This window comes from Cyprinus carpio, chromosome A3, assembly GCF_018340385.1.
Source record: "Cyprinus carpio isolate SPL01 chromosome A3, ASM1834038v1, whole genome shotgun sequence".
NCBI lineage: Eukaryota > Metazoa > Chordata > Actinopteri > Cypriniformes > Cyprinidae > Cyprinus > Cyprinus carpio.
In genome coordinates this window covers 13,970,166-13,991,519 of record NC_056574.1, presented here as the reverse complement: position 1 = coordinate 13,991,519, position 21,354 = coordinate 13,970,166, and the positions used below count along the sequence as shown (strand labels likewise).

Here is a 21,354-nt window from a genome sequence, read left to right as displayed (position 1 = left end):
TCCTCCTTTGCTTTTACGCTCCGTTTTTTGCACGGTTTTCTAAGATGAAGCCTGCCTCTGGATATAGCCAATTAGGCAGCGCTTCGCTGATGTTGGGTCATGTGGTGGTGTCGTTTTCACTCCGCGATCGCCTGATTCGTAGATTCATAAATCCGTCAATTAATTAGCAGTTGCATCCCAGCCTATTGCACGTCAGCCTGATCGACTGCACAGCGGCAGCCGGCAGGCCAGAATGACCAACAGGCCACCGGGAAATGTCCCGGTGCTCCCGATGGCCAGTCCGCCCCTGTACATGACCACATAATTTAGATGTTCAGTCTAAAAATTTCAGATGCTTTTCTTTGAATTACGCATTAATATTTTAAATAATAAGATCACAGAAGTACTATAGTCTTTTTCTGTGTATACAGACACACTCGTTGCTTTATGTTGTGTGTGAAATTTATTTGACAGTATGTGCACCAGAAATGCACAAAAATGCTTTTTAAAAAAAGCTTTTTAGTAGCACATTTTATAGCACCTTTACCAATTGTGAATCCACACGTTTTGCTCTTGTCTGTGCTTTTTACACATCGATCTAAAGTGAGTTTACAACTTGTCTGGAGCGATGATCAGTGCCGTAGACGCGCGCGTGGTGCGCAGCCGCAGGAAAGGCGCGTGGAGTCAGTCAGTGTCAGGGCGCTCCGAGGGACCACAGCTGGTTACTCTGCACGCACTCACGCTCAACCCGAGTGTTATGCATCCTTTTAAGCCAAATAAGAAAGGGGAAATACTTTCGCGCGGTGTTTCCCTGTCTGGTCATCGTGTCTCAACCACGGGTGGTGGATCTTTGTTGTGTTTGGTGTTTTTGAGGAAACTGTGAGGATTACCGGAGCGCTCCAGTCTCCAGAAATCAGCGGTGTGTTTGAGTTTCTCGTCCGGGATGGCCTTATCGCGCCAGGACTACATTGCACCATGGTGGACCTACTGGCTGCACAATTTCCCGCATCTTAATTTTAATTTCCAGACTGTTGATAAAACTTTTCAACCAGAGGACGCCAGCTATCAGCAGGTGAGAGTTGTTTGGATTTGTTTGTAGTTTATGGAGGGGAGACCGAGGGAAAACTAAAAGTAAATGGTATCATTTTTTTTTAATATAGCTGCTGGGTAAACAACTGACACACGTTTATAGATTAGTCAGCTATAATGACGGTACATTTTAACTTAAAGTTTGAGCCGTGTTCTCAGGACAAGAGTATTTTTTTATAAGTATTATTTTAATGAAGGGAAGAACCTACAATGTAGGTGTATTTTTGAAAGTCAGTTTCTATATAGACAAATACTTAACAACAAAAAGAAGCCACTGAACATCTACACTGTTACGGCTTGAAGAGAGGGAAAAATTGAGTTCATTGTGCACAGATTGGCTTGACCACAATTGGAGAATTGTATCATACTACATGGGGCAAGTTGTCACAGTGTAACAGGCCAAAGTAACTGTTTAAGACTTTTCAGAATGAAGTTAACAGGTGAGTTAAGCAATTCATTAGTCTATAAATAAATAAATAAAAATAAAATATAGTGCAAAATATCAAGCCATTGTTTAAGTCAAGAAAATGTATTAACTGCTTAAATTTCACCATGAAGTAAACCCAAATTAAACATTTTATTAGATAAATAAATAATGAATAGAATAACGTACAAAAATATCAATGCCTTGTTTGACTGGCAAATATTATAATTAATAAATTGCATAAATTTATAACATTTAAAATGTGATACTGCCTCAACTTGATATAAATGAAAAAGATGTAGCTGAACCTTTAAGTGGAATTGCCTTATTTTTGTAGTTGATTATTTTCTTGTAGGTGTAGTAGTGGAACATGCAGGATAAAAAAAATGGGTGTGAAAAGTAATTTTGTAATTGGATGACAGGTTTCTCTGGACTCGGCAATTGTGTAGAAGAACTATCTTAAACGGGAGCTGACTTCTGTGACTTGTACTCTATATGCATACTTTTATTTGTTCCTAGAATCCAAATTCATTATCTTTAAGACAAGAATACCACGCTTTAATTATGAAATAATATATTTTGTACCTTCAGCATCCTGGGACTTTGATCTAAAAATGTGTGATAAATGTCATTGAACTGTGCAGTGTCTGGTAAACACAGATGTGTCTGGTGGGTCAGGTTTTTATTAAAAAGACTGTTTCTACAGAGGAACATTATGTTCATTGATTTAGTCTATATTTCTGCTGGGGTTTTTATCAAAAAGGATATTACGTGCATTGTTCAAGGTCACATTTCTCTGGGTTACTTGAGGAAATCAATGGAGCGGCAACACAAGTTTATTTCATCTCTAAAATAAACTGCTTGTTAAATCTTAGTCTCAGTTAAATTCCCTTGCTAGTGCTTATTTGAAATCAATTGCAATAATTGAACTTCTGAACATATTTCCAGTACTATCTCAGGGGCCTGTGATATCGAGAGATGTGTTGAAATTGTACAGATTTGAAATTCACATCAAATGAAAATGCCAGTGTGCAAATAATATGTGTGTTTTTAGTTTTGGTGATATATATTGACATTTCTAAGAGCACTAGTTCTCAGTCTTTCAGGTGTCTTTGGTCTTTTAAATATGTTAAATATGTGTAAATTTGGTTTAGAAATACCAAAATGGTAAATAAAATTAGTAGTTTTGTATGTTAGTAGTAGCATCAATGGGTTCTTTAAAGTACCTGATTGATGAATATAATCAGATGCCATCACTATAATACCATAGTACTTTCACAGTGCTTTTTTGTAAGGAAGTGTATGTAAATGAAATATTTATTTCTTGCTTGCCCTTATAATACCATGCAGAATTTAAAAACGAAGAAAAACAAAGCATAGGTTGAAAAATAAAAACACAATATAAAAACAGGCATCACATGGGGGAAATTTTTGAAGAGGAAAGCTATGCAGACATAATAGCTTTATATCATGTAAAACTTTTACAAAAGCTGGGAAGATGCATGAGCGTACATTTTTTTAACATTATTTATATTTTTTTACCTAAAGAAGCCTATACAAACAGCGACATGCAAATGTGGGTATGTCCACTTTCAAGCATTTCAAACAATTGACTTAAACAGCTTGGCCTTTTACAGCAGATTTAGCTCACAAGTAACTGACAGTCATGAGTCATGACCTTAATATGATTTTCATTACCAATAATCATTAAATTCGACATTAGTAAGTTTTTGCATGTACAATATCCTGGTTTTGGGGTCTTTTTCACTTCATTTTTTTGCCCTTATTGTTATACAACTATTCTAATTCTACACTTTGGTTTTGACTATAAATCCTCAACTTCTTATATGGCATTAAAAATAATTACACACCACCCTTTAGTGATTTGAGTAATTTTGCTCTGAATTTCCCAAGAGCATGCTCTGATTATTTATTATGAATTTCTATGCAATCTGGCATAGCCACACTTTTAGTCCTTGACTAAAATTTACATTTTAAAATCACAGAGAGGTTTTTGTTTAGCACAAAAATGAGTGGTAGTCCTTTTCAGTGTTTTCTTAAACTAATAATACATCTAATATCCGGCTGTCCTTCTGTTATCCCTGGATCACAAGACTCCAGAGCTGTTGTGCTTTACTTTGATCGCATGATGTTCAAGTCTAAGACTGAACGTTTCTGTTTCGCCTCAGTCCATGTGAGTTACCATGGCGATGCAAATGGGGGCCCAAACTCGCCCTCATAACAGCCATCATGCGATTTATCCACCCACAGCTGCCATGAACACAAGCACATCATCAAGATACATAATCTCTGAGAGATGTGGACACCTCTGTTTTTCAGATTTCTACATAGAGACCATTCAGGAAAACATAAAGTCTTTCCTCATCACAAGTAATATACAAAAAAAAAAAAAAAAAAAACTATGTACAGTACCACATTCAAGTGCAGATCAGAACATTTGCAACTAAATCTGTATTTTTATCTTGTTTTAAAGCTTTTTGTTTAAAGCATTTATTTAAGTTAAAATTAAGTTTTGTTAGGTTTATGTCTAAAACAAGGCAAAACTAATTCAATATATTCTCTGACAGTTAATAAACTTTTTCTTGAATTGCAACCCTGATGACAGATGAACCAGTCTACTTCCTGTTTTTGATTTGACCATCTGCTCCATGTTTGGCAGTCTCTGATCTTCCTGGCCTGTGTGTCTGCGGTGGGTCTGGGCTTGAGCCTGATGGTGCTCTCCGCGTATCTGACCTGCCTGTGCTGCTGTCATAGGGAAGAGGATGAGGAAGTCAAAAGGCCAGACACCTGCTGTGTCACATGGGCTGCTGTTATCACCGGTTTGGTCATATGGTGAGTACATTTACTTTGTTTTGGACCCACTAGACTAGGATACACAGGAACTGATTTTATTTATAGTTTTTAGGTCTTGTTTTGAATACATCATTTGCATGTCACTAAATGCTGATGCAGATGCAATAAAAATGAATACTTATATTCAGCAAGGATGCATTAAATTCAGCAAAAGTGACATTAAAGACACTTAAAATGCTGCTAATGCTTTCTGGGTTAAATAAATGTTGTTCTTTTGAACTTTCCATTCATCAATGGCCCCTGAAAATTCAGCTTTGCCATAAAAAGAATAAATTATACTGTTGTTATATGCTGTTATACAGACGTAAACATAGAGGCCACTGAATTAAGCATTTACATGTTTATAAAGAAAGAGAGTAAAGTTTTTAAATGTTTATGGTACAACCCCGTAAATGTAGCTTGTATGGAGCCGTCACCGTGATACTTATGAGTTGAACACCTCTCTGTCTGTCCACTGACTACATCTGCAACTCTCATATTCACTGGGTGATCAAAGAACTACCGTATGTACTGTATGTAAAATTTCTCTGTTCGTAATGTCTATCTAGAGTGACGTGAAAGTGAATCCCGAAATGAACTATCACAAATAAGAAACAAAAAAAAAAAACTCAACTAGATCGGATTCAGGAGTTAAGTCAACTTTTATATAGCGCTTTATACGAAACAGATTGGTTCAAAGCAGCTTTACAGTATTAAACAGGAAAGTAGTGTGTCGATAATGCAAGAGGGCAAAAGTAAACACTTTTTCACTTTTTCAGTTAAAGTCAGTTTATCATTGAACTGTGATGTCTTCGTCCAGGACCACTTATGAAAGTGGCCCAAATTAGAGTCAGATTCAGAAAAGATCAGATTCCATGTGGTTAGTGCTGTTCACACTGTCATTAAAAAGAAGAAGAAGAAGAAAGAACCGAGTTAAATATAAAAAAAAATAATCTGATTTGGGGAACATTTTACTGCAGTGTAAACTTAGCCCAAGTCATTTGATGCAATCAACATGAAGATAAAACAAAACAAAACAAAACAGAAAGTGCAGGGGAAAAGGGGAGAAAAAGGAAGATGAGTCATGCAAGTCATGTGCACATTTCATTCAGAGCCACTGAGTAGGAAAGGTTCAGAGGGCATTTAGAGTTAAAATGAAAACTTTTCTTTAACCTGTGACATTTCATTTAGGATGTCAGTGTTTTTGCGTTTGGATTGGATTTGTTATGCGATGGGTTCATGGGTAAGATTTGAGCTGTGGAACAGATATTTTTAATATTTAAGCCACATACCGTGACCTTGCATAGTTCCTTGATCTCCCAAGCGGTGGAGCAAATCAGAGCGTGAACTGCTGCTTTCAGCTCAGATTGGCAGGAAATAAGTAGGAAACTCAATTATAATTTTGTGAGAATTAATCCTCCTTCAACTCTGCTCTTATCGAGCTGGATGTTGCGTAAATGTATTCCCTGCTAACCAGCACACACCTGTCACATGATTCATTATGTCCAGTGAATGAACACGTGTGAAAACACGTGAGGATCTCTTATGCACAAAGTCTGTTGGTGGATCATGATTACAGTGAGATATGGACCATGTTGAGGGTCCATCTCTGGTAGTCAGGACTGTGTGTGTGTGTGTGTGTGTGTGTGTGTGTGTGTGTGTGTGTGTGTGTGTGTGTGTGTGTGTGTGTGTGTGTGTGAATAATATCATTACCTGACCTGAAGCCCAGTTCATACCCCCAGGAGAACCTCTAAATTGATTTCAGACCTCCTGAGCATTGAGAGTTAGCGCACTGCTAACACTGTTTGCTTTTCATTATGTCAATAAAAGAGAACAAATGTTTTTGCTAATGTGCTAAATTGAATTGGCAGAGGGTTCAGCTTAAACTTGTGACAGTCATGAAAGTTGGAGCCCTGATTGAGTTAAAATTCCAGATCTGCACACAGGGCTAGTTGTCATGGTGTGTGCTGCTGCTGAATGCTGTTAAAATCCTGCTTAACCCTTTACTTGTGTATGTGCAGCCTAACACACTCTATTGTAAGTTATTGGCTCTCATAAAGACTTATATAACACCCAAATCAGAGTTCTCCTAAATGTTGACAGAACTGAATTTTAAGATCTATATTCTTTCTCTTCTGTTCACTTCATTGATTATAAGTAAACACTGTATACTGATCATATTATTTAAAATATTCTGTTTTAAGTTTAAAATATTTAGATGAATACAGATGAATGAATACTTTTTTTTTCTTTTTTCTTTATGTTTGGCCCCTAATTTGCTATTATCCTTCTTATGGAATATAAAAAGGGTCTGAATAAGAGTTTAGAAATAGAATCAAGTTGCAGGCTCAGTACACCTGACACCAATCTTTGTGACCACATACATACATAAAGGAATCTTTGGGCCTGTTTACATCGGGTCACTTTTAATGTGTTTTAGTAATCGGATATCTATCTGATTTGTTTAAACCGTACTATTTACACTTGGCCACATAAATGTGACTCTGCAAAATGGATATAAATCTGATCATCAATACCTGCACTGTGTGTTCAAATTGAACGGAGCTCACATCACCGAAAGCAGCAGATATGTGCTATATTTAATTCATCATCAGCTAATTTCAAGTTCAAAAACTGCAACAGGAGAGAGAGCGGCATCAGCACTGAGCAGATAAGTTAGTCTCACTACTTTTAATGAAGGTGATTGTGTGTTGAGCGTCTGCATCTTACTTTCAGTTTCATTTGCAACAGTTTGCTTGTCGGATTGCTGAAGAGACTCAATTACTCATGTGGTAATGCGTGTTGCATTAGCGCTGACTATGATATGTCATACAGTATAGCCTATAACACGCTCTCACACGTTTATTATTTTAACATTTTGGGAGGAGTAACATTTACATATTGTGGTGGTTTCAACAACCAGATGCCCCGGGTATTGTCACGATTGGATAGGTGATATTAATAATAGTGATAGAAACTGCAAGGTGTAAACAGGCCTTTTGACTCAGAATGGAATTGTGTCAATACAAAACCGAAAAAAAAAAAAATTCTGTAGAGGGCCTTCACACAGAATGTGTTTTTGCTTTGAAAATTGAGAGACCTGGGCAGTGAAATAAGGGGAAAAAATGCAAGGCCTAGAGACACACTTTTTTTAAAAGTTGAACTACTTTAAACTTAAGTGCCATGATTTTAGACCGTTGTGTCATTCGTGATATGCTGCAAAAGACATGATTTGAGCACAGCGGTCAAAGATGTCTGTCTATAGTGTTTACATAGAAAAAAAAAAGGAGAAGTAGTGTAGTGGAATACAAAGAGTTGTAAATGTCTCAAAAAAAAAAAAAAAAACAGCCAATGTGACTGGTGCACTTTATTCCACGTCTTCTGAAGCGTTGAAATTTAATATATGAATTTGAATCCAGTTGCACCACGTTTGATGTCAAAGATGCCAAAATACCATTGGTTCACATGAAAAGTGTACTCAACACGACATTTCAAATATCTTTCTCTCTCAATTTCATATAAATAGCATGTGGATAACCTGAAATTTTGTCCATTCATCAAACCAAATTTATTGAATGGCTTCAGAAGATGAATTTTATATTTTTGGATGATAAAATAAATCATTAAAAAAACAGAGGTGATGCACCACAGCACATGTTCTTAAGCAAAAATGCTCTTATAACAAGACTGTAACTCAATAATGTGGCTTTTTATCTCATTTATGTTTTAAACACCACCAGAATAGTTTTCATCCAGTCAGAGTGGTTCAGTTTCTTACAAAATTTTGACACTGGTGTTTTCTACCTACATCCGTGTACATTGGAAGTCAGTTCTCTCATTTACAGAATAACATTAACCTTTTAAACCCCATTCTCCACAGTTTTCTAGTTTATCTCAATTTTTGCTAATCATAAATGAGTGTTCTTTTTAGTTAGCTGTGCTCTGAGCTCTAAAGACAGCGCTGACCCCATTAAACCCCTGCAGAGATGGCTGACGGGTGAAGATTCAGCCACAGCGGGTCGTTTCAGCAGGAACTATCTCTGTAATTCATATCCAGCTTCAGAACAGCATCTGACGGTGCAGCTTAGAGAGATAGTATGGCTGTCATTTGCACATTTCAGCATATTAGGCGTTTAAAGGACACTTTTATCCTGCATCGCTCTGTCATTGCTCAGTGGGAGCACTTAAGTGTTTACTGAAACATCCAGCGGCTTAGAGAAGGATCTCCGGTCTCTAGCAGTGATATCAATCCTTACTGTTATTTTTTTTTCATCTGTGGAAGACAAAGAGAGATTATTTCGAAAATCTGTATTGCACATCTTTCCATACAGTGACTTGTGACCATGTTGTCCACACTTATCTATAAATGACAGATACGAATGTCCATGATAAAGAAAAGGATTAATATTTTAAAATCTCACGTGCCAACTTCTTAGAAATATACTGTTTGTATTCATTGTGGTTTCATATGGTTTTGAAAAACTTTTATAACATTTCAAACAAAAGCTGTTATTTATTGCTCTAAAAATGTCAGTTGGTGTGACCATTAAAGGAAAAGTTTGTAAAAAAAAATTTCGTCATCAGAAAAGATTTGTAGAAATTTAGCATCACATCACTTGCTCACCAATGGATCCCTTTGCAGTGAATGGGTGCCGTCAGAATGAGAGTACAAACAGCTGATAAAAACATCACAATAATAATAATTATTATCAAATTATCTGATGTTTTTAAATATTTGGTAGATTTTAAAGGTTTTTTTTCTTTTCTGAATTTTAATAAGCTGTCAAGCAGTTTTTCACATGCAGTCATACCAGATTAAAATCTGGAAGCTACAGTAGCAAAACCAGCTGTCAATGTAAAAAGGTGTAAATGTGTTTTATTCGCTAATGGCATCTACATGCTGGATTGATTAATATGAACATGTTAAAAACACCACATGTAGCGTTCGTATGATCTACCCTGAAGGGGTCTTTAAAAACTATTTAGCCTAAATCTCACTTTTTCAGGTTTAGAGACCTGTCTAATTTTCTCATCTCACAGACACTGTGCCAAATCATTACCTTCAAATTTACACCTTACTTGCTTTTGGCGCTTTAATTAATGGGTAGGTGCAGGTCGTAAGTGAAATGCGTGCTGGATGCAGAGTATGAGAGCTGGGCTCACACTCACCAGCTAATGGGAACAGTAATGCTGCTGGCCTGAGGGAGTTCTAGTAATGATATAAGGTAAAAGCCTGGAATCTATCATGCTTAGGGGAAATCAGAGACCGAATTCTCACTCATACCACCTGCCCCCACACCAACACACACACATCCTGTTGAGGAGTTATTATTGCAGGACAATTTATGCCATCTGCTCACACCCTACTGTCCTTCAGTGGGTTTCTTATATTTGCATTGAAAGCATTTTTAGACTGTTTTTGTTCAGAACTGTGTGACTTCTGACAACAGATAGTGCAGTGAGTGGGTGTGCAAGTAGATGCTGGTTAGAAAAGGGATGTCAAAGGGGAGTCCAGTCTGGCACATGAGATGCTTTGACCAAAAAAAAAATAAATAAAAAAAAAGTTAGATATACTAAAAATATTTATGCCTGTGGGTATCATGTGTTTATATGTTTTGAATGGAGCCAGACAGAACAATTCTTTCACTTGTTGTGTTGGATGTTGTACATTACTTCATGTTGTAGAGCCTTTATTTTAGTTGTACAACATTCAAATTCATGGATTTCAGCTGAAACCAGATCTATGGCTAGCAGTATCCTAAAGAGACCCAGTTTGTTTTGTCCCACTTTTAAGTTTGAGTCACTTAGTAATGGCACTAATGACATGGGCAGGTACAAGGGAAAGATACAAGAGAAATAAATCACATGAATGCCAAATTAGTGCAGGAATAGACATTCAAATCTTTCCTTAAAATAAGCAAAGAACGTGAGCAAAAAAAAAAAAAAAGGCAGCAGAGTCATTCTAGGTCTAGTTAATGATTCAAGTTAATTTTTCAGGAGCTTGTGTTTACTCTGCCAAGAAATAAAAAAGGGAAAAAAAGAAGAAAAATAAATAAATAAATCGCCTGCTGTTTTGTTAATTTAGCCCTCATCCAATAATGACTTTGACATCCCTGAGTTTTGTAAGTGTTTAAACTGGCCTTGAGTTTTTCTAATCCTCCTCTTTAAGCGTGTTTATTTATTTATTTTAATAATTAACTAGAAAAGGAAAGTTGAGAAACAGTTTCAAGGTTATGTGCCTTGTGTGGTTGAAGTCCTTTCTGTGCATTTTGGCTGTGTCCTATATCATTGCTAGAGCTGGTTACTAAGGTAATGATACACATTTCTGATGTGCTCTGGATGTATGGATGATAGATGGATATATGGATGGATATATTGATGTATAGACGGATGGATATATGAATATATGTACGGATGGATAATCAGATGGACAGATAGATAGATGGCTTTATCATATTATATATTCAGTCTGTTTTTGCTTTTGTCTGAAGAATAGCCTTTCTGCTGAAGCCATCAAAGAAAATAACATATACAAGTCATGCATGTGGTTGCCAGGTTGAGAAAAAATAAGTAAAACGTGGCAGATATTTGTCTTGCACAGGTGTGAAGTTCTGATTCGAGGAATGTATCTCTTATTATCAGACAGCCCTGGTTATGTTTGTCCATGAGCCAGATTAAAACTACTTGTTGTCTGTATGTTATATTCTGTTCATTATTTTCAGTAACCTTGCACTTTTCCATTCTGTTTTAAACGCTGTTCTTGTATTCAAATTAAGTAGAATGTGATGCTACTGTATAGTCAATACATTCATATATCAAACACATCCCTAATAAAAGAAGAGGTTTTCCAAAAGCAGGGGAAATGTCACGCCTGGGCTGTGTCTCACATAGTGCTTCTAACATAAGGAGTGGGGGAAGGTGGGCTCGATCCCTTGCTGTCTGAGATGGACTGAGAGGCCCAAATGCTTGACGGTCTGCACACATGGTTCTGATGAGGTTGTTTAATGAAGCTGATCTGATGCTGTCTGGAGAAGAGAGGAAGCAGACTGGTTGCTGGGCTGTTATGACAGCAGTGTAATTGGGTAGACTACAAATCTGGAGGCTGTTTTGAAATATTTACCCAGATTTCACATTAGAAGCTACCTTGAGACCAATTGAGTCAAAATGATGAATTTTATAATCAGACTGGTACTGGTGAGCACGCTTTTCCTGTTTATTGCTGTAGCAGCTGGAGTCAGGTGTGTTTAGACGGCTTTACTCTTTGTTTCATGCCAAAATGAGAACTGTGATTTGTGAAAAAGGACATTTCAATACATATAGTATTAAGACTACTTTCAGTGAATTTCACAAAAATTGTCAATGGTGTCCACTGTATTAGTATTTATCTATAGATTGGGGTCAGTGTATATATATATATATATATATATATATATATATATATATATATATTATATATATATATATATATATATATATATATATATATATATATATATATATATATATATATATATGTATATGTATTATAATTTTTTGTTTAGCAAGGGTGCATTAAAATTATCAAAAGTGACAGTAAATACATTTGCAATGTTACGAAAGATTCTATTTTTTTTAAATAAATGCATTTTTTTTTTCACTTTGTTTATCGATGAATCCTGAATTATTTTTTTTTCATGGTTTTCACAAAAATATTAATCAGCACACCTGTTGTTAACATGGATAACAATACAATAAGAAATGTTACAGCAAATCAGCATATCAGAATGATTTCTGAAGGATCATGTGACACTGAAGACTGCAGTAATGATGCTGAAAATGCAGCATTGCCAAAACAGGAATATATTACATTTTAAACTATATTTAAATTTAAAATAAAATAACATTATAATAATATTCCACAATAATGCTGTTTTACTGTATTTTTTGATAAAATAAACATGCACAGTCTTTGGTCAGAAACTTCTTTCAAAAATCTTAGTGTATGTTTTTCATTAAGAAAAGGAAATTATCATAACGCTAAATAAATAAATAAATAAATAATGCTGGTTGCATTCCTGTAATGTAAAACAGACACACATTTGTCTATTTTATTATTTAAAAATATTATAATACTGTATATTTTTTGCTATAAAATTGAGGGATTTATATTAATAATTGCAGAAACACTATTGAGACTAACGGGAATGAGAATTTGGGGATAACTCTGCTTAATGGTCATGAAATATACAAATATTTCCACACCTTTAAATCTTAAATCAATCCATGAGATTTCCCCACGTTTTACTCTTATTGTTAATTTTTCTGGTGTGTTCAACAAGTGGGCCAAGCATCACTGACGTGTTAATGTTTTCTGTGTGATGCTAGTAGGTTTTGTACATTCAGAACAAGATGTTTTTGTAGTTTAGTTCAATTAAATGGCCTTTTTTGAACTGAGGAGGATGATTTGATGAAGCTGCAACAAAGTCATTTATCTCATAAGATCAAAGACGATTTGATTCCTCATGACCCCTTTAAAGTTGTCCAAAAAAAGAAAGAAAAAAATACACACTTCACCTTTAAAAATTTCAAACCTTCAATAAGCAGTTTGAAGCAACATGAGAGAATTTTATTGATATGAAACTGTATTTGTAACACAAACCATTGTTCTGGCTTGATTTGTTTTTTTTTCACAGTTCAGCGGTGTGCGTGGGTTTCTATGGAAACAGCGAAACTAACGATGGAGTTTACCAGTTGACTTACTCCATTTATAATGCCAATCACACACTGGGTGGCATTGGCAGTCTGGTAAGAGTTTCACTTCCTTCACCTGTCGCTCATCATGTTGCCTCATTGCATTAGAATAGCCTGAGGAACACTGTGATTAAAATGAAATCTGAATTTTGCCTGTTACATGCTGCATGCTGAAAATCTAAGAGCCAGGTGCCTCAGGGGCTTTTCACTGCTGCTAGAGTATGAGTGTATCATGTGATGAGTGACACACACAAACACACACACAGAAACCCATAGATGCAGGAGTGCAGCACTGCTGCAGGCTTCATCTCTGTGAGTTGAAAGCTGTAGTTATTGTGCCTGTCCCCTCTTTAACTTAGTTTAAGTTGTAGATAGACTCTAGAAACCTTTCCAGATGCAAACACATCCAGCTGGCAAGTGAAAACAGTAACAACAGATACAAGACTGGGATTATCTGTTCATCTGCATTAAATGGGATTAATAATCTATCATCATATCCACTTGTGCATCCACATTCACTGGTCTGCTGGAAAAGTTTGTAAGAGTCCTGCTGATCACAGAATGATTGAGGATTTCAGAATGTGTGTGGGTAGGACACCCACCACTGAGCGACTATCAGCAGACCATTTCTGAATTGATATATATTTATTTTATTAAATACAGGAAACCCAAAGTTTTCTGACAAGTAAATAAAAAAAGAGAGGTTGTAGGTACTGTTCAAAACAGTGTACTTACTCATAATGTGATATGCAGTAGTGCTGGGCCATGTGTTGTTTACCATATATTTACAGTTAAATTTGTAAGTATCACCATGATTTTAATGCACTTTTTATTTGGTCATTATGTATTCTGGAGAGCATACCAGTTAGATTAGTTTCACAACTGTGTAGTTTCACAACAGTAAGCTTTTAATTAATCTAATTCAAATTCTGTCATTTAACAATTTGTTTGCATCATCACTCAGACATGTTCATGGAAGCCTCTGCATGGAACTTTGCATGTATTGATAAAAATTGATAGGTAAATTTTTTTGCCAGGGTCCCATCGGGTCCTTAAAAAGTAATTTATTTATTTATTTATTCCTTTCAAATTTAAGGTGATTAAAAAGTCTTAAATAAATACTGTAGTTTAAGAAAAGTCTTACTTATCATTTCAAGAGTTCACGATATGGCGTAATGTGATGGTTAAACCTCAAAAGACTGATTTAATTAAATAAATATGAGCATGTTTCAAAGTAAAAATGGTGCTTTCAAAAAATGTAAACAATTAGAATAATAAGGTGTTTAGAAATGTGTATAATCATATATCATAATCATAATTTTGACTCGTGGCTGAAATGTTAGGTTTATAATTTTTTATAAAATGTATTTTTGTTCAAATTTGTATTATTTGAACTGCAAAATAGTTTAAAATATCATTTTTATGGGTAAGGATGTTACTGTGAGCATTGAACCCTAATTAATAATTGTATGTTTGATTTTAAAAGCTCTACAGATACACTGATTACTCTACAGTGTATTGTTGTATTGTTACGTATACATGAAAATGATTAAATATTGACTAAATGTTTCAAAGGAATTTTTTTTCTCCTAATCACATTCGTTGTGGATTAAATGCAGTCTTACAAGATCTTTCCTTTCCATCTATGCACTGAGCACTGTTATATTTAAAACAACCCACAAACAGTGTTTCCAGCGGTATGTCTTGAATTTGAGGGCTGTGTAATTCAACATATGGCAGGTTGAGTATTTGGCTGGCTGGCGGAACACTTCTCCTCATACAGCCCTGATGTTCATTACCTGCTGGCATGTGGTGACAACCTCTGTTCTTCTAATACACTGCCTCCGAGAGCTTTCTGCTGTCACTCTCATTCTCTGCCAGTGTATGTTTGGCTCACTGGCCCATAATGCATTGCTTCACGGTTGAGCAATCGTATCTAAATAAGCTGTCTAGAACAGACTTTTTCACTGTTTGCTGTAGCTAAAACAACACTCAGAATGTGAGAACAACAAACAGCCATTGGCTTCACTACAACTGCATAAATCCAATTTCAGCTTTAGTGAAAGTTTTTTCTTTAAAATTGAAAGGCAAAGAGGACCGTGTCTGAAAGCCAAGCTTGATTGCACAACTAAATTCATGAACGTTGAAGTTATTGGAAGTTTTCAAACTGCCAGGTTTTATAAACGCTTCCTGCCTGTAGTTGTGTGCCATAAAAATAGCTGTTGCAACAGTGAGTAAATGGGTGTAGTGATTGGCATTTTGCATGCTTCTAACCCTATTTCATGCAGTATATCCTTTCCTTCCACAAGGGAAGTGAATCTAATGTATAAATGTTAGTCCTTTTAAATCTTAATCTTTATGAATCTTAATTATGCTTCCACCATCTCGAAATTATGAGTTATATAGCTATTATTCTAAAGAGCCACATATTGCAATTCACTGTAATGAAAGCAGAACGAGCAATTATTGCCAAGAATGAGAGAGGTTTACCAGAAAAGCTGCATGATGGCCTTTAAAAAGAGGGAAAAAAGAGGTCAGATGGCCAGATTCAAGCAAATATCAACTGATATACTGTGCGGATGAATTATATAAATGATTTGATGTCTCATAACCAATTTAAAAACAGAATCAGATACAGATTATGTACCATTAATCCAGTCTAGTGTAGCTTACTCTGGCTGGATAAGATATAAAATTGGTAGCTAATTAAAGTCACAGCATTCTCATATAAAGGTTGTACACAAAAACTATTATTGCTGTCAAAAGCTTTTTTTCCACAATTGAACCTTTCAGGGTTGTTTAGCATTCGGTTATTACAGACCTTACAGACAGGTCGATACATGAATAGATCTCTGACATCGTCTCAAGCCGGCTCTAGTGTTTTAAAGAAATAAGCACAGAATATTTAATGGTAATAACTCTACACAGTGGCAGGTGGATAGCAGTAATATTTCAGTGGTGACCTGACGAAATCCTCCTGAGAGCATTATTGATTCTCCACCAGCCTCAGTGAATCTGTCAAAAAACAGTGATTGGGGACTAAAGAAGCTGTCCATTTCTTGTCCTTTAATAAGTAAAAACATAATGAAGATATCTATGTTGTTGTTTACTGGCTACACAATGAAAGTCAATTGGGTCCAATATTGTTTGGACCCCCAAATATCTATACTAATTAAGGAAATCAACGGGCTTGCATTTTTTTGCTTAAAGATTTTCTCCGCTTTCTGTCACTCTTGTCACTTACTTTACTCCTCGGGCAATCCCATGATCCACTGTGCATGCCTTCTGCTCCCATAGAGAATTAATTAGAAACAGCCATTCGTTTCTGCGCCAGTGGGCCCGATAACCACTATTAGCCTTGTATTGGTGAGCGACATTTTTCTTGTCTCCCGTCTCAGGTGGGAAACTCATTGGGTAGTATGCAGGTTGGGCTGAAAGAACACCTGGAGCGGTTGGATGAGATATTTTCTCCACAGGGAGACTACACCCAAACCTTGCGCTTCATGCAGCAGATGGCCAACAACATTATCCAGCAGCTGACAGCCATGCCAGACACAAGGAAGGTGCAAGTGGTTTTGGCAGCCATCGCGCATAAAACTTCATTCATAGAGTACTACAGGTAAGCTGCCTTGGGCTGGTGGGGAAATGATGGCTTATTTACTTCACTCCTTGCTCTTGAAAACTTTTGCAACGTCCATTTTTTTGTCCTACTCCTCAAACATGTGACCCCTTTTTTTTCAAACTTGTGGACCTACTCTTAAAATATATATGTCCACATTTCTTAAACTCTGCATCTCATAATTATAGCCCTATTTCTCAAACATGATGCACCCCCCCCCCACCACCCCACACACCTAACCCTACTACCTATACCAAATTTTTTTTTTTTTTTTTTTTTTTTATGGGGCACTGCCTTAAAGGTGCCAGCTTTGGCCTACTTCTTAATCTTCTTTACTGGAACTACTACTGGATCTCCTGTTGACTAGGTAACTCTTGCCCTTTTGGAGCTGTTAGTCTTGTTAAATTGATTTGTGAGCCCTCCAAGAAGATTACATTTCCGTTTGTAGACCTGCACCTTATGAACTTGCAGTGCATGTATTGACGAGTAGCTAGAGTTTCATACAGCTAAAGGACTGTGCTATTGAGCACTAACTGTCAAACGCCTCTTCCTCCATTACTCATAGACAAATCTAATCGCCTAAGCCCTGGACCCCCTCCCTTGATTTATCATACACCTTTGTCTCTATATATTTCTCTCCCTCTCTCTCTTTTCCTGTCTCAAGATGTGTGGGCATTTTTAAGTCCTCATGGTGTAGGATTACTGATGAGATTGTGGCTTGCCAGGCATTCCAATAGCACACCAAACCATGTAGACCTTGAATCAATGCAATACAGAAAATACAGTAAAACACCACTTTTTACATGTTGTTTCAATGCTCTAACATCAGTTAGAAAACTCTACTAATTAGGTTGTTTTGTAAATGTTTTATTGAAATGTTATACTACATAAAACATTTATGCACTCAAACTGTATGTCTGATTACCAGAAGTAACACCTTCTCAGAGTGAGCTGTTTGGCAGATTGTCTGTTCTCACATACTAGACTGGAGCTCATGAAATTCTTATGTGACTTTGGTCTGTTCAGTTATTAAATGAATGGATGGGAAACATACAAGCGAAGATGAAAGAATAATTTGAGTGCCATAAACACCCACTTTTAAAGTACTTGGAGGCCTGCTCCCACACATCAAAATCACACAGTAGATGAATATTAAAATCAGCACTATTATTGTATATTAAATTATATGAAAATGATAGCATAAGCATTATTTGGTTAGAAAAGCACTGTCATGTGTTGTTTGTTTGTTTGTTTGTTTGTTTTTATATCATTGAACATTACGAGCCATTTTTTTAATCACATTTTTTTTTCAATAATAAAATGTACTAAATTGAAAGCACACATAAAACAAAAATAGAATATATATTTTCCTTTATATACTGTCTGAACACTTATTTCTGCTCTCATCTTTCATCGTGTTTTTATTTGCTTTATTTCAGATGGTTAACATACCTGCTGCTTCTGATTTTGGACCTGCTCATCTGTCTCATAGCATGTCTGGGATTGGCAAAGCAGTCTCGATGGCTGCTCGCAGTGTAAGTGTGCTTTAAATATCAATATATTAGACATCTGGCTTTGGGTATTCTCTTCACAGAAGGAAAGTTGGACTCGTTTTTGTAATCATGAAGCCATTTGATGTCAACATGGAGATAGGAGGCAATATACAGTTGAAACAGATATTTACATACACTTCAGAAAAAAAAACACAAAAACTTTTATTTCTTTACTGTCATACATTAAATCAGAGTAAACTTTTTCTGTTTTAGATCAATAAATATTAACATATTTTTTGCATTTGTTAAATGTCAGAATCGAGCGAGGGATTTTTTATGTATTTTTTTTTTATCACTTTCATCAAAGTATACATACACTTCCTTCAGTGTTGGGTAAATTACTTTCAAAAAGTAATTAATTACTATTATTAATTACATCATCAATATCATCAATTACTCTGTCTGAAAAGTAACTAAGTTACTCAATAAGTAACTTTATTCAAATTGCTAATTAGACTACATCTTAAAATCCCTATAAACCTTAATAGAAATTAAACTCTTTATTCTTTCAATTTGAGTCAAACATAGAATAGTTTAGCCTTTTAGCTTTAAAACAACTGTAATACTTAAACATTTATATATATATATATATATATATATATATATATATATATATATATATATATATATATATATATATATATATATATATATATATATATATATATATATATATATATATATATATATATATATCTATATATATTATGTATATATATATATATATATATATATATGTATATATGTATATATATATATACATGTATGTATGTATATATATATATATATATATATATATATATATATGTATGTATATATACACACATATATATAAAGGTAGCCTTCTTTGGTTAATAAATAGAAATACTCTGAATAACAACATATCAGAATAACAAATAAAGCTTAAGGAAAGTTTAAAAAAAAGTAATGTGTTACGCCCAACACTGACTTCCTTAGTATTTGGTAGAATTGCCCCGAAACTGTTTCATTTGGGCCAAACGTTTTGGGTATCCTTCCACAAGCTTTCTACAATAGTTTGCTGGAATTTTGGCCCACTCCTCTTGGCAGAACTGGTGTAACTGGGTCAGGTTTGTAGGCCTTCTTGCTCACACTCGCCTTTTCAGTGCTGCCCACAAATTTTCTATGGGATGGAGATCAGGGCTTTGTGATGGCCACTCCAGTACCTTGACTTTATTGTCCTTAAGCCACTTTGTAACTAATTTGGAGGTATGCTTGGGGTCATTTTCCATTTGGAAGACCCATTTGCACCCAAGCTTTAACTTCCTGGCTGATGTCTTCAGATGTTGCTTCAATATATCCTCTTAATTTTCTTTTCTCATGATGCCATCTATTTTGTGAAGTGCACCAGTCCCTTCTGCAGCGAAGCAGCCCCACAACATTATACTACCACCCCCATACTTCACAGTTGGGATGGTGTTCTGAGGATTCAAAGCTTTGCCCTTTTTCCTCCAAATATACCTTTTATCATTATGGCCAAACAGTTAAATTTTTGTTTCATCAGACCACAGGACATGTCTCCAGAAATTAAGATGTTTGTCCCCATGTGCCACCAATTAACCCAAATGGAATCAATTAATCTATCAGAAGCTTCTTAAGCTCAGAATGGAATCATCTGGAGTTTTCTTTTTGTTTAAAGACAAATAAACTTAGTGTATGTATACTTCTGACTTTGATTAAAGTGATACGAAAAATACATAAAAATTCTCGCTCGAAGTTTACTCTGATTTAATGTATGATAGTAAAGAAAAAAAGTTTTGTTTTTTTCTGAAGTGTATGTAAATATCTGGTTTCAACTGTATACTTGCATACATGATGTGCCACGTGTCATATGATCCTTTCCCGTCGTTAATTATTTGTATAGTGTCATGAAGTTGTTTATTCCTGCTAGCTTGAATCCCTAATGGATGCACTGTAAAATAATGCAACCTCTGACATAAACAGACCTCTGTGGAATGACTCTGAGTGCATCGAGTGCTGTGGTTAGACAGTCGCCAGCGAGCCCTGCATTTCCTCTGTCTCTCTCCTCGTTTGCCTTATTGGAAGCTCCTTTAGATCCATCCCCACTTACCCCACTAATGCTTATTGATCTCTCTTCCTGTGCGAACGTGTGCTCGCCCTTAACTAATTATTGCGTGCTTCCAGTCTGCTTTATTGGTGCTTTTAAAACCATCCTCAGACGAGAAAGGCTGTTTGGGGAAACCTCGGCTCCATTTTCCATGGCCACCAGGGAGCCATCTACCTCATTCATCTCTGTCTCCTTTTGACTCCCTATTTGCTCATGTGATCGCTCACATGCTCTTGTGTTGGATCACTTTCTCACCGGTTCACATTCTCATTCATGTGCTTCTTACTAAGGTGTAAACAGGATAATTCAGTTCCCCAACATTTACTCTTATAAGAAGGTTCTTTTAATAATTCGGTCAAAAGAGTTGTTTTGAATAATTTAGTAAGTAATGATTTACTTAATGAATTACTTACTGAATCTATCATAGCAGCTATTTGGAGAAACATCGGATTTACTCACTAACTGGAAGTTAAGTTGATATTCATTTACACATTCACAATTTTTTTTTTTCGTCATAGTGTTTTAATAGAAAAATCATTGGTTGGTAGTATTATAGTAGAAACGACATATACTGTCAAACTCTAACACATTCTGTAAGTTTGGGTTCAAGTTTTTTTTTTTTTTTTTTTTTTTTTTTTATTCAGCAAAGACGCTTTTTATTGATCAAAAGTGACAGTAAAGGGCAGAAAATGATTTTTATGTCAAATAAATTCTGTTATTTTAAACTATCTATTCATCTAAGAATTGTAAAATAAAATGAATCATGGTTTGCACAGAAATATGAAGCAGCACACCTGTTTTCACCATTGGTAATGCATTTTTCTTGAGCAGCAAATCAGCATTTTAGAATGATTTCTGAAGGATCATGTGGCACTGAAGACTGAAAATTCAGCCTTAGTCATAGGAATAAATTACTTTTAAAATGCGTTCAAATTGAATAAATTATAATGATATTTCAAATTTTTACTGTTTTTACTGTATTTTTGACCTTGGTGAGCATAAGAGACTTCTTTCAAAAACA

General features: G+C 35.5%; 1 protein-coding gene across 3 annotated transcripts in view; it reads left to right on the top strand.

Annotated features, from left to right (window-relative positions):
- Positions 1–376: 376 nt before the first annotated feature.
- The window catches only part of LOC109067950 (protein tweety homolog 2-like), a 31,171-nt gene continuing 10,193 nt past the window's right edge, over positions 377–21,354 (top strand). Inside the window, exons 1-5 of one of the 3 annotated variants that reach the window (XM_042719549.1) lie at positions 377–1,051; positions 4,173–4,345; positions 13,018–13,129; positions 16,552–16,694; positions 18,134–18,229. In XM_042719549.1, coding sequence (XP_042575483.1) covers positions 923–1,051; positions 4,173–4,345; positions 13,018–13,129; positions 16,552–16,694; positions 18,134–18,229 — 653 coding nt within the window. In that variant the 5' untranslated portion in view covers positions 377–922. Of the gene's footprint in view, positions 1,052–4,172; positions 4,346–10,591; positions 10,655–13,017; positions 13,130–16,473; positions 16,695–18,133; positions 18,230–21,354 lie in introns of those variants that run through there. The other 2 variants (XM_019084825.2, XM_019084826.2) reach the window with 2 other exon arrangements.